The following is a 14,131-nucleotide window of genomic DNA, read 5'->3' as shown; positions in this document are numbered from 1 at the left end:
GTCGTCCTCGAGCCCCCCGGGGCTGGACCCCTGGGGCCCTCGGCAGCCGTCGGTGAGGAGCCTGCGGAGCGAACTCTAGCTCCTGCGCTTTCTCTTCTCTACCCTAGCTCGCAAGTCAGCGCCCAGTGTCGCCGGTGGGGCCGCGGGGCCGGGGCGCCTCCAGCCCCGGGATGCGCGCGCGGGCCTTCGCCTCCACCTCCCTGCCGCCGCCGTCACGACTGCAGCCACCTCTCGCCGGCCGCGGGCCGCGCGCCAGCCAGCCTCCCCGCCGAGCCCCTGGGCCGGGCACCCCCGGGAATGTGAGCTGCATGCCCCTCCCGGTGAGTCCCGCCTCCCACTCCAGCCGGGTGCTGCGGCTTCCTCGGCCACCTCAAGCCAGTGTTAGGGCTCCCTGAGGCCATCGCGAGCGGGGTGCTGGAGCTCCCTGGGCCCCTCCGAGCCGGTTGCTGGGTCTCCCCGTGCCGGGTGTTGGGGCTCCCTGGGACACCTCGAGCCGGATGCTGCGGCTCCCTGGGCCACCTGGAGATGCCGGGGCTCCCTGGGCCACTTGTAGCTGGGTGCTGCGGCTCTCTTAGCCTCTGTTATACCTCTTCCACAAATTGAGAGTGAGTCTTAGCGTCTTCCTTCCTCAGTCTTTATGGGGCATCCGAGATCCAGAGAGGGACAGGAGCTAGCTCAGAGTTCAACCGTGGCCCCTAACTGAGCTGGCAAAGGCCATCTCATGAGATTCAGAGGATCTGATGGGACAGTGAAAGTGTGTCACATATTTCAAGTACTGCCTTTAGTTCTGTTTTGCAGGTGAGAACACTGAGGCCTAGAGAGGGTAAGTGAATTGCTTAAGGTCATAAGGCTTTGCACCGTAGCTGTTTGTTACACAGTGTAGCCTAATTGAGAACCCAGACTTTTCGTCCTCCAGTGTCCTTGTTTTTAACTATTGTCCTCCCTTTCTTTGCATTGCGTACTGAGGCCTAGGATCTGAAAACCAATTGGGACCCAGGCTTAGAGCGGGGGAAGTAAAACAAACAAAACCCCAGTGGTCTTTCCTGCTGCCACCCCAAGGTGGTTATAATGACTTTGTTTCCTAACTTGTTTTGATCTGGTTGCTAAAACCCTATATGCCATTCTTTACAGATGTTCTGTAGCCCTTTCCAGAAGGATTTCCAAGGGCCGAGAAGTCAATGAAGAGCAAAAAAGCTCAGACCCCACTAGTCTTAATTGGAACTCCAGCTTCCCTTATCCTTTACTGGCCTACTTTTGTGGACTGTGTTCTTCCTGGGCTGCACTATGGCAGTTAAAGTGGAGGTTCTTGATTTGGTTTTTTCTTGTTAGTGCTTTTTTTTTTATTAACTGGAAAGAGGAATCATTTAGAGGTGACACAGAACTAGGAAGAGCCTTAGGAATATAATGCATGCTTAACCTGGGGTGTATTGTTAAAATTATAGGTGAGATATTGTGCCTGCATTTTCTAGGACAGGGTTTTTAGCTTTCACGACATTGTCAAAAGAATTCTTGCCTCCCATAAGGTTGATAGCCACTAATTTAATCGTCTTCAACTCACAGTAGAAACTGCTGAAATTTAGAATGTGCAGTAGGCTTTTCTGAGATCACATGGTTAGAGTTTATACGTGGATTCTGGTCTTACGACTTCCCATGTAGTGCTGTTTTTCTCATTATGCCTTTTCATCTGTGGAGTGAGGTCTAAACGAGATGTGAGTGGGCTTTTAATAACACCTATCAGTCCAGTGTTTACTGCTCCTCTTCCCAGATTCCTAAATTTCCTTCTGACAGATTTTCAGGAGCAGCTATGTTAATTCCCCCTCATAAAATTCCAGTGGTTCTGGGAACTTTTCTGTCACCAAGAATTGAGACTTGTAGTAAAACCCTAACTTAGATCTTGGCCACAAGTAAGCTAATGCTTCCTGAACTAGTCATTATGTTTCTTATGTCTTCCTTTTCCTAAGGCTGTGAGTAGATTCTGTTTTTGACCAGCACCAGAGAGCTGATGTTGATCTGTCAACTGATGTTGAGCTGATGTTTACCGTTTAAACCTGTGCTGTGTGTAATCACTAGCATTATGTGGCCATTTAAGTTAATTACAATAAAAACTAATTCAGTTCCTCAGTCAGTCATACTGGCCATATCTCACGTGCTTGATAGCCATATTTGACTGGTGGCTGCTGTGTTGGACAGCACAGATGTAAAGCATCTCTGTCATCACAGTTTAATGAGTAGTACTGGTTTAGAGAGTTGCCAGTAGAGATGGGCAGCAATGGAGTATGCGGAAAGAAGCCCCAGAGGTTGGGGCTTTGAGTTAAAAACCTACCTCAAGCTTCTATTTGGGCCCCGTGGCCTACAGCAGGTTGTTAAGCATGCCAGCCACAGGTAATTATCTTTAATAAAAAACAAACCCTTCCATGTGTTTTTTTCTCTGCCAATTATCTGACATTAGAAATGAACCCTTTCATTTGTATAGTACTTGAGTATTCTCAAGTAGAGTTGTGTCTGTTACGTCCTTTGAGTTCTGTAACTAGCTCTGTGAGAAGACAGGTGAGACATCTCGTTTTTGTTACACATGAGACGGAGAGAACTGAACCTAAAGCAGCTCAGGGACCTATCCCGAGTCACAAACTGGCAGAACACAAAGAAACCTCTATCATATAGGTGCTTACCGCTTGTTTGAGTGAATCAGTGCAGCCATTTACTTAAGGCAGGGAAACATCTGAGCAAGGGACCAGGATGTCTGACGCCTGGTCAGGTGTTCTTGCGACCTGGTTCCAGATAGAATGCTTGTGGCATGGGGCTGATAAATCTTGGAGTTGAAGGTTTACAGTAAACCCATGAGTGAATATAAGTGAAAAGTCTGCCCAAGTCGGTGGTAACCAGTTTGCCTGGTCAAAGGAATCACCTGTAGTGTTTGTTAAGCCTGCAGATTTCCATAATCTCTTACGTGGAGTTCTGGGGTCTGTATGTTAACAAGCGCCCCACGTGCTTCTGAGTTTGGGAAATGACTGAGCCATAAGGCACTGTCAGAGGTGAGAGATGATTTGGTCAGGAGGCTGCTACCCTTTGTGGTAGATTCTTAAAACTTTGTGTTTGACTTTCCTCTCCTCTAGCCATGGACGCATCATATGATGGTACTGAGGTAACCGTTGTGATGGAGGAAATTGAGGAAGCCTACTGTTTTGCCTCCCCTGGGCCACCCAAGAAGAAGAAAAAGTATAAAATAAATGGAGAAAAGGCCAAGAAACCCAGGTTAGCCAACATGTTTCGACTGCCTCTGACATTTAGAAGGAAGCTGCTTGGAAAGCTGTGTTGAGGAGGACTTTAAGATTCTTTGAGAAAGAGAGGAGTTGTTAAGTGTCAGAGTGAGGTGGGGGAAGGCGATAGGATTGGGAAGTGACTAGATTTATGCCAGCACTTGCCATTTCTGGCCAGACTTCTGGCTTACATGTCCAAATAGTCCCAGGATATCGCACCATACAGATGGTAGAAGCTACATACAAAAGAGCTCCGTTATTTATTATTATGTCATTGTTCTTTAAACATTTAAAACAAGGCATAAATAACATTACAGACTTAGAAATAGTACCTGGGATATCTGTACAGAATATCTGAATTGTGGCTCCAGTCTCCCTTGACTGTGAACACCCCAGCCTTGCTAAAGTACCAGCATTGGGTCCTTTTGAGAACTCACTTGCTGTCTTCTCTCAGCCTTGGGGAAGTGTTGTTGAGTATTAGATGACCAAAGGCTACACAGAGGGTAAAGAGTGTGACGGATAATCAGCCCCCCTGAGAGGCTTTCTCTGAGTGGAATGCCGGACACCTGTATCTTCCTTTGCTCAATTGGGTTTGAAGTCATTCTTGTAGGAAAAAGTGACTGTTTGGAAGGTGAGCTGGATGAGCCTTTGCTTCCAGGTTTCTGTAGAGAAACAGCCACTTGCCATCTTTACCATTCATTTTGCCCTTGTCCTCAGCACCATCTAGGAAGGTTATTTACATGTTGCTTTGCTTGGCTTGCAGTCCCAGTTTAGATTAGTACTTGGGAAATGAGAAGCTGAGTTTTAAGCCAGCCTCTACACTGCTCAGACCCTGACTCTGGCATGTCCTGGGTGAGTGAGGGGAAACCTCAAAAAACGTTGCCTCCTCAGGTCGGCGTACCTGCTGTACTATTACGACATCTACTTGAAAGTGCAGCAAGAGCTCCCACACCTCCCTCAGTCTGAGATCAACAAGAAGATCAGTGAGAGCTGGAGGCTTCTCAGCGTGGCCGAGAAGAGCTATTACTTGGAGAAAGCCAAGCTAGAGAAAGAAGGCTTGGATCCTGTAAGTAGTTTTTTCCAGCTAAATTTTCCTTTGGCTTAATGGTGAAGGCCTTCTCGCTTCCTTTTCTTTTCTTGGGAAAACTTGTATCGTTCTGTCTTTCTCAAGTCTGGTGTTGCCCAGTTTCATTTTGATGATGCCCTACACTCTCTTGTCCTCTGCTCATAGCAGTACCTGGAGGTGATGTTTTTCTGAGCTGTCTCAGTGAGCCTTAGGTTCTCATTCTGAATTTTAGAAGAACTTGGAGGCAGTTGTTTCTATACATAGTTAGTAGTGCCATTATTATAGAGTTTAATGCAACTCGTCTAGGCATTTCTCCTACACCATGCGTTTGCATATTGCTCACTGAATGTCATGTAATTAGTTTGTGTTGCACTGACTGCTATCAGTTATGATCAGGAATTAGGCTTGCATGTTTAGAGGTAGATACAGCTGTTTGTGTAATACAGTACCACATTCTTGTGTTACTGCTGGTGGTTGTGAACCATGCTAGAAGCAAAAATGAAAGATTAAAGCCAAAGGTGATGAAGGAAACTGAGGTTTTGAGTGCTTGGATTAAAGAACTAGAAAGGAGCATTCAGATTTATGTCTCGGTCATTTTGTAATCTCTGCTTTACAATAACAAAATATTCTGACGATTATTTTAACTGCTGGGTCTTTTTCCTTTTTGACTGTATCCTGTCATGCATAAACTGCCTTTTTTTATTTTTATTTTTATTTATTTTTATTTTTTGAGGTGGAGTTTCACTCCATCACCCAGACTGGAGTGCAGTAGCACGCTCCCGGCCACAGCAGCCTCGACCTGCTGGGCTCCGGTGATCTTTCCGCCTCAGCCTTCCAAGTAGCTGGAACTATAGGCATGCGCCACCTCACCTGGCTAATTTTTTTATTTATTGTAGAGATGAGGTCTCTAAGTTCTTTTTTTCTTTTTTTTTTTTAATGGAGACCAGATCTCACTATGTTGCCCAAGCTGGTCTCAAATGCCCAGGCTTAAGCAGTTCTCCCACCTTAACCTACCAAAGTGTTGGGATTACAGGTGTGAGCCACCACACCTGGCCATAATCACCCCTCCCCCAGTTGGAGTTTTACTCTGTCACCCAGGCTGGAATGCAGTGGCACACTCACAGCTGCAGCCTTGACCTGCTGGCCTCAGGCAATCCTTCCACCTCAGCCTTCCAAGTAGCTAGGACTACAGGTGCATGCCGCCACACCCAGCTAATTTTTTTGTTTTATTGTGGCGACAAGACGCCATGTTGCCCAGGCTAGTCTTGAACTCCTGGGCTTAGGCAGTCCTCTTGCTTCAGCCTCCTAAAGTGCTGGAATTATAGGTGTGAGCCACCATGCCAAGCCTCATAAGTTCTTTTTTAATAATGTAGAGCAGTGGCTGGGTTCCTCGGGAAGGCAACAACTGTGTTATGGCAGAACAGACTGTGTTTCCTGTAATTGGAACCCGTCTGCCACTGCCATTTAGATTGTTTTGTGCTTATTGTCTTAGCATTCTTTTTCCTGGAAGAGCTTTGTATTACCTGCAGTTTCAGAGATGCTACTCTGTACTCCTTTCTCTAGGTGATTTGTTATGAACAGTAACCCTTTTGGGGGAGAGGAGATGGAGTCTAAGAAAAGTTTACCTTTTCCCTTTGTTTTCTTCATTATACAATCGGCAGTCTTTTTTGTCCATGATAAAAATTTACCTAATCCTAGAGAGATTTGGTTTTTAAAACTAACACAAATGTAGATCCTTATCAAGACTTTAAAAAACTTTAAGTCGTCTGCAGTGATTCTTTCTTATCCATGTGCTTGTTTATTACTGTCTCCACTACCACCGAGAACATGAATAAATTAGCTCTGATATTAACCAGCTGAGCGAGCTTGGAAGAATTATTTAACTTTTGAGTTTGGTTTCCTCATCTGTAAAATGGAAATAGTATCTACTCATAATGTTCAAAGTAGATAAAATAAACCACCTGACTGAGTTATTGATACAGTCTGATATGGCCAATAAGTATCAACCATTAGTAGATTAAATATTCAGTGACCATATAATGAGAAAAGGTGGCATTTATTGAGGATCTGAAATGTACCAAGATGAGGCGAAGCTTTATGTGCTGTTTGGTCTCTCCCAGATTGCCTAGTGTGATGGCAAGACGGTGCTGCCTGTGTCCCTGGGGAGCCCGTTAGAACCCTCGTAACAGCCTATCTCCTGCCAAGTGCAGGTCCCTAGTCCCCGTGTTGTAATTTCCAGTTTGTAAAATGAATCTTGTCTGGAGTATCCTGCTTTCTCTGTACTTGGATTTGTTAAGTACATACATCCTATATGCTAGAAGCAAAAATGGAAGATTAAAGCCAAAAGTGATGAAGGAAACTGAAGCTTTGAGTGCTTGGATTAAAGAACTAGCAAAGGAGTTTCAGATTTATGTCTCAGCCATTTTGTAATTTGTATTTGGTGTTTGCCACCAATTAGTCTTGTTCTCCTCACCTTACCCTCCAACAATAGCTCCATGAAGGCTTCAGTCTGTTTACCTTCCTGTTTCATGTGAGTGCTGCTTTTTTTTTGAGTAGGAGTCTCACTTTGTTGCCCAGACTAGAGTGCAGTGGCACACTCAAAGCCACCACAGCCTCAACCTGCTGGTCTCAGGCAATCCTTCTGCCTTAGCCTTCCAAGTAGCTGGAACCACAAGCGTGCATCACCATGCCTGGCTAATTTTTTGATTTATTGTAGAGATGAGGTCTCATCAAGTTGCCCAGGCTGGTTTGAACTTCTGGATTCAGGCAATTCTCTCGAGTCCACGTCCCAAAGTGCTAGGAATGCAGGTGTGAGCCACCATGGCTGGTTCCAAGTGCTGTTTTTAACTTTTTATTTCTGAGTGCTTCCTTTGTGTCTTAAGTAGGCTCATTGACTTCTTACTTTTGAGTTATAGGAGGATCCTTTTGTAATTGACTTTAGTGTTCTTTTAAGAGATGCTTCTGGTGCTTTCTTTTGGTTGTTCTTTTAATTTTGGTTCTCACTCAAGCATTCACTTTGAACCTTTCATTATTGGGTGACTCTCAGTTTAAATTGAAAAAATAAAGCAAAAATGATTTTCTTGGTGCTAGTTAGCCATGAAAGATTGTGCTTTTAGTATCTGATTTTCTTGATCCACTAAGAGACCTGACTTGGTGTCCTGGCTTTACTGCTTACTAATTTTGCTTTTTGGGAAAGTTTACCTCCCTGAGCTTTGTCCTCAAATTCCTCATTTATTTTGTGTGTGGTTTTGAGTTGGTGTCACTCCATCACCCAGGCTGGAGTGCCGTGGTATGATCATAGCTCACTGCAACCTCAGACTCCAGTGCTCAAAAGATCCTCCTGGTTCAGCCTCCTAAGTAGCTGGGATACAGGCAAGACCAACACATGCAGCTGATTTCCTTATTTGTTAAGTGGGAGCAATATAACCTAACATAATAGTGTTGTTTTTAAGGTAAAGTTAGATAATGGATTTGAAAGCATTTTCTAAACCTGCAGGTACCAGGTCATTATTAATATTCATATTCTTTGTTTTCCCTTAATCTGTCAGGACCTTGTCAGATAACTCCTTCTATGTACACTTCTATATACACTCTCACGAAGCCTCTCAGCTTTGTGATCTGTGCATCCTGGTTTCTCTCAGTAAGGTCAGAATTCTTGTTGTCTTGAGTTCCAGCTCTGCCTGTTGACTTATAGTTTATGCTTTTTGGGTCTTTATTGAGCATTATACATTCTGGTGTTTAAATCTTACACTACTTTGGAATCCTAAAGTATCAGAGCCCAAAAGGAACTTACAAGTTGCTAGGTTCAGCTACCTTGTTGCTAGGTTCAGCTACCTTGTTGTCCAGATGGGGCAGCTGAGGCCCCAAGAAGGGAAAGGAACTGCTCAAGACTATGCCAGACCTCAGGTTCCAGCTCACAGTTTCAGATGCCAAGATCACAGCCTTTCCAGAGTTCAACCCATGTTATCTGTTTCCTGTGTGATTGAGCGAGTAAGCGACATTGGCTAAGATGTGGTTCAAATCAAGGTGATGTGGCTGTTGGAGGCTGACCCTATCTGAGTTAGGTCAAGACAGTGGAGTTTTTCTGGTCCCTTATGCAGAAAAAAAATGAGCTAATAAATATGTATCCATGTGGTCTTGGTCCACTCATCTCTGCTTGTCTCCCCCGTCCTCCTGACTTCATCCTCAGAATTCTAAGCTCTCTGCGCTGACTGCTGTGGTTCCGGACATCCCAGGTTTCCGCAAGATCCTCCCCCGCTCAGATTACATCATCATCCCCAAGAGCAGCCTGCAGGAGGACCGGAGCTGCCCGCAGCTAGAGATGTGTGTGGCTCAGAACCAGATGTCCCCTAAAGGACCTTCTCTTGTGTCCAACACTGCCCCAGAGGCAGTGCCCAGCCATGCAGGTGTGGCAGAGCAGTGCCTGGCTGTGGAGGCCCTGACTGAGGAGGCGGGAGCCCTTGCCCAGCCTGGTGCAGTTCAGGAGATCGCCACCTCAGAGATCCTCAGCCAGGATGTGCTACTAGAGGAGGCTTCCCTGGAGGTCGGGGAGAGTCATCAGCCCTACCAGACCAGCCTGGTCATTGAAGAGACCTTAGTGAGCAGCTCCCCGGATCTCCCCACTGGAAGCCTGGCTGTGCCCCATCCCCACGTTGGGGAGAGTGTGTCAGTGGTGACAGTCGTGAGGGTAAGTGGCTTTGGTGCTGATGTCTCTTTATCTGGAGTTGCTAAAAAGACAGCTGGCACCATGCAGTGTTATCTGGAGCAGTGGTGATTGAGTGCTGGTGTGGCACTGCCAGTGGGGCCACAGTTCTCTTGAACATCCCTGCCCCTGGGCTTACTCTAGAGTTCTTTGGCAGCTTCTCAGGCATTGTAACCAACTCCTGTTTGCCCAGCTAAGTTGGTTTTCTTTACATGAGATGGTACATGAGCTACATTAGCAGGAGAGCTGGAAATGGTGTTTGGGCTACTTATGAGTCAAAGCAGGATCTGTCAGGCTGTTAGTATCAGTCAGGATTTTATGTTCCCTGAAGACTGCTTTTTTTTTTTTGAAATGGGGTCTCACTGTTGCCCAGGCTGGTCTCTAATTCCTGGGCTCAAGTGATCCTGCCTCAGCCTCTCATGTAGCTGGGATTATAGGTGTGAGCCACCATACTATAACATTTTAGCAGATAATGGCACTTTGCATTGTAAAAGAGAATTTTCAAAAAGTCTTCCTGGTACAAATGGTATAGGAGGAATGAATTTCTCTTCAAGGCTAGGTTGATGGGACTCATGTCTGAGAAAGTAGAGTGGCCTAAGTGCCATGCTCAGCTGAAGGGAAAGCGTTGGTTTTAGTGAGTCCACAGCCTAGTCCCAGAAGTAGGGAATCTACCAACCCCCTCCTGCGCTAGTGTATAACCTTCCCTTATTAGCCAAGACAGGTTAGCATCCTCAAAGAAATGAGAGTCTTTCTGCTCAGGCTAAGAGGAACGGGTATCCCTCCAAAAGAATCTAAATCATTTTTATTGTTTATTGCCTCAGTGCTATTTATGAGAACAAAACCGCTGGCCTGCTTAAGGCAGAGTCATAGGGTGCTTAGAACACTTGATAGCATAAGATGAATTAGATTCTCTCATTGACTGCTTGTGTGATCTTGGGAGTCTATCTCTTAGAACCTCACTTTGCTCATTTAAAAAATGAGATAGCACACTTTGTGTGATAATAGTTTTCTCTGTCTTTCTTTGTTCTTACGCGTTTTATTTTGTGATAACTGTAGGTTCTTCTGATGAGCACATTGAAGTACATCGTCTGGTTATTGGACTTGGTCCAGGCTTTCAGTGTTGTGGGGGCCCTGGGTGTTTTGCACTTTGTTTCAGTGAAACTGCCCCTCTCTCCACTGCCCACAGGATTCCGGTGAGAGCAGCTCCCCTGCACCAGCTGCACAGTTCATCATGTTGCCTCTGCCTGCCTACTCGGTTGTGGAGAACCCCACCTCTATCAAACTGGTCAGTACCATGTGTGGGAATGATGTCAGTTAGGCCTTCTTAGGGCTTCTTAGCAATTTTTTCCAAGTAGATTTCTTTTTCCTATTGAGCTTCAAGTTGTAGGACCAAGTAGATTTCTAAAAGTCTTTCTTTTTTCTTTTTTGTATCAGGTTCTCACTCTGTCACCTATGCTGGAAAGCAGTGGCACGATCATAGCCCACTGCCCTCGACCTCCTGAGTTCAGGCAATCCTTCTCCTCAGCCGTGTAGCTGGGACTACAGTTGTGTGCCCCTATGCACAGCTAAGTTTTTGGTATTTTTGTGGAGACCAAGTCTCACTATGTTGTCCAAGCTGGTCTCGAACTCCTGGCCTCAAGCAGTCCTCCTGCCTTGGCCTCTCAAAGTGGTGGGATTACACGTGTGAGCTACCATGCCTGGTCAGATTTCTAAAAGTCTTAGAACCTTAGAACACTGGGACTGGCAAAAGTCTCAAGGGTTATCTGGTGTTCTTTTTTTTTTTGGAGTTGGAGTCTCACTCTGTCACCCAGACTGGAGTGCAATGGCTGCTCCAGCCACCGCAGCCTCCACCTGCTGGGCTCCGGTGATCCTTCCTCCTCAGCCTTCCAAGTAGCTGGAACTACAGGCGTGCACTACCACGCTTGGCTAGTTTTTTATTTATAGTGGAGATGAGTTCTCACCAGGTTGCCCAGGTGTTCTTAACTAAGGTGTTCTGTAGATAGATCTTGTCACAGGATCTGTGAATTCCCCTCAGGTTATATCCAAATTTTTCTCCTGAGAGTGTTTGCCTGGAATAGATTCCATGGTTTTTATCACATTTTCAGAAGCATACATGATGTAGAAAAATTGAGGTGCCACAGTCTAATTAAATACTTTTATTGTACAGCTTAGGAAAAAGGCCCAAAGAAGAGAAAGGACTTGTTCAAGGCCACTAGGTTGCAAAACAAACTGGAGGCAGGATTTTGATTTCTTGATTCTCAGTTGATATTATTTTAATCACACACTGCAGAATCTGGGGTAAAGTATATCCCTTAGTAATTCATATTTTTTAATGCTATTATAAATGGTATTTTTTTAAATTTTAGTATTTTATCATTGCTAGTATATAGTAATACAATTGATTTTTCGTATGTTGAGCTTATATTTTGCAACTTTCCTAAACTCACTTCTTAATTCTGGTAGCTTTCTGTAGATTCTGTTGAATTTTCTTTAAAAAAAAAATTTTTTTTTTTTTTTGCCTTTATTTCCTGGTGATGAGATCCACTGAATTTTCTACACAGATAAAGTTTGTCTGTGAGTATTGACAGTTTTATAGCTTACTTTCTGATCTGGATTCCTTATTTCTTTTTCTTGCCTTATTTTACGTTTCTAGTATCTCCAGTACAATGTTGAATAGAAGTGTTAAGAGTAAGTTCCTCTTGAGGAACAAGATGTCTTGTTCCTTATCTTAGGGGGAAAGGATTCAGTCTTTCACCATTAAGTAAGATATTAGCTGTAAGTTTTTGTTTACATGCCCTTTATCAAGTTTAGGAAGTTTTATTCCTAATTTGCTGGGAGTTTTTAAAAACAGGAATGGATGTTGGATTTTGTCAAATGCTTTTTCTGTGTCTGTTGAGATGATTGTACATTTTCTTTTTTTCTAGTTGGTTAATGTGGTGAATTTCACTGTTTTTCAAATAGATGTCAAACCCCTGGGCTCAGGCAGTCCTCTCACCTCCATCTCCCAAAGTGCTGGGATTACAGGTGTGAGCCACCAGGCCCAGCATCAAATACTTTGTAATTTACCTATTTGACCTATGGGTTATTTAGAAGTGTATTATTTGTTTTCCAGGCATTTGTGGGATTTTCCAAATATTTTTCTGTTATCAATTTATAATTTAATTCCATTGCAGCCAGAACTTTATGGCCTAAATCCTTTTAAATTTATCGAGACTTGTTTTATAGCCCAGAGTATGGTCTGTCTTGATAAATGCCCTATGTGCACTTGAAGAGAATGTGTACTGTGCTGTTGTATGGAATGTTCTCTGCATTACAATTAGGTTAAGTTGATTGATAATGTTATATAGTCCTTTTATATCTTTACTGATTTTTGCCTGCTTGTTCTATCAATCTTAAGAGAAGACATCCAACTATCATTGTAGATTTGTCTATTTCTTCTCACAGTTCTATTAGCTTTTTGTCATATATTTTGATTCTCCTATTAAACACATAAACATTTGGGATTGTTGTATCCGCTGATATATTTTCTTCTTACTTATTATGAAATGAATTTTTTCATCTGTGACAGTCTTTGCTCTGAAATTTACTTTGATGCCCAGCTTTTTTTAATTAGTAAAGTATATTTTTCCCATACTTTTACTTTTAACAAGATTATGTCTTCGTATTTAAAGTATTTTTGTTTTGTCCTGTTGTGGTGGGCAGCATATAGTTTGGAAATAAGAGCAAGGTCCATCTGACAATTTCTGTCTTTTAATTGGGATGTTTAAGCCATTTATGTTTAATATGAATTTTTTTTTTTTTTTTTTTGAGTTGGAGTCTCACTGTCGCCCAGACTGGAGTGCAGTGGCCGCTCCCGGCCACCGCAGCCTCAACTTGCTCCGGCGATCCTTCCGCCTCAGCCTTCCAAGTAGCTGGAACTACTGGTGCACGCTACCACGCCTGGCTAATTTTTTTGATTTATTGTGGAGATGAGGTCTCGCCTGCCCAAGCGGGTCTCGAACCTGCGGGCTCAGGCAATCCACTCACCTCAGCCTCCCAAAGGCGCGGGATTGATTACAGGCTGAGCCACCGAGCCCGGCTAGTATGAATATTGATATAGTTAAGTTTAGGTCTTTTATATTAACTCTATGTCCCCTCTGTTTTGTTCTGCCTTCTTTTTGAGTATTTTTAATGAATCCGTTTCCTCTTTTTTATTGCCTTGTTAGCTATAGACTTTGGTTTGGTTTTTATTTGTTTATTTATTTTGGAATCTCCATTGCCCAAGCCGGAGGGCAGTGGCATGCTCATAGCCATAAGCCTCAACCTGTTGGGCTTAGGCAGTCCTTCTGCCTCAGCCTTCCAAGTAGTTGGAACTACAGATGCACACCACCACGCCCAGCTAGTTTTTGTGATTTATTGTAGAGATAAGGTCTCACTAAGTTGCCCAGGCTGGTCTCAAACCACCAGGCTCAAGCAATCCTCTCGCCTCAGCCTCCCAAATTGCTGGGGCTACAGTCTGAACTACTGCACCTAACCTGTTCTGGTTATTTTAGTGGGTTTGGTTTTCTTTTTTTTTTTTTTCTTGAGTTGGAGTCTCACTCTGTCTCCAAGGCTGGAGTGTAGTGGCATGATTATGGCTACTACAGCTTCAGTCTGCTGGGATCAGGTGATCCTTCTACCTTAGCCTCCAGAGTAGCTGGGACCACAGGCACGCACCACCACTCCCAGCTAATTTTTTTTTTTTTTAAATTTTAGATACGAGGTCGCACCATGTTGCCCAGGCAATTCTCTCACCTCAGCCTCCGAAAGTGCTGGGATTACAGGCGTGAGCCACCATGTCCAGCCTATTTTAGTAGTTTTTTTAGGGCCAATAGTACACATTTTTAAATTACCACAGTTTATCTCAGCTTCATAAATCCCTGCTATAGGTAAACAATATATTCATAGATTAGAAAGTTGCAGTATCTTAAAACAGGAACAGCCACTGCTGTTGATTCATGAAGAAACTGTTTAGTCTTCTGAGTCTTTGTTTTCTTGGAAATAACTGTTCTTTCATGCTCTGATATGTGTCAGTCAAGCTCTTCTAGAAAAGTGTTGTGTGGATAATACTTAGGACTGAAACATCCA

The 14,131-nt window shown here is 44.0% G+C and overlaps 1 protein-coding gene across 1 annotated transcript in view; it reads left to right on the top strand.

Annotated features, from left to right (window-relative positions):
* The first annotated feature begins 228 nt into the window (after positions 1-228).
* The window catches only part of HMGXB3 (HMG-box containing 3), a 48,660-nt gene continuing 34,757 nt past the window's right edge, over positions 229-14,131 (top strand). The window contains exons 1-5 of the mRNA XM_008061052.2: positions 229-320; positions 3,114-3,252; positions 4,149-4,323; positions 8,513-9,010; positions 10,212-10,310. Of these exons, the coding sequence (XP_008059243.1) occupies positions 3,116-3,252; positions 4,149-4,323; positions 8,513-9,010; positions 10,212-10,310 (909 nt within the window). The 5' untranslated portion in view covers positions 229-320; positions 3,114-3,115. The remainder of the gene's footprint in view (positions 321-3,113; positions 3,253-4,148; positions 4,324-8,512; positions 9,011-10,211; positions 10,311-14,131) is intronic.

Source organism: Carlito syrichta, unplaced genomic scaffold (assembly GCF_000164805.1).
Source record: "Carlito syrichta isolate Samal-C Ts95f unplaced genomic scaffold, Tarsius_syrichta-2.0.1 Scaffold305012, whole genome shotgun sequence".
NCBI lineage: Eukaryota > Metazoa > Chordata > Mammalia > Primates > Tarsiidae > Carlito > Carlito syrichta.
The sequence above is the reverse complement of the archived record's forward strand: the minus strand, read 5'-3'. Positions and strand labels throughout refer to the sequence as shown.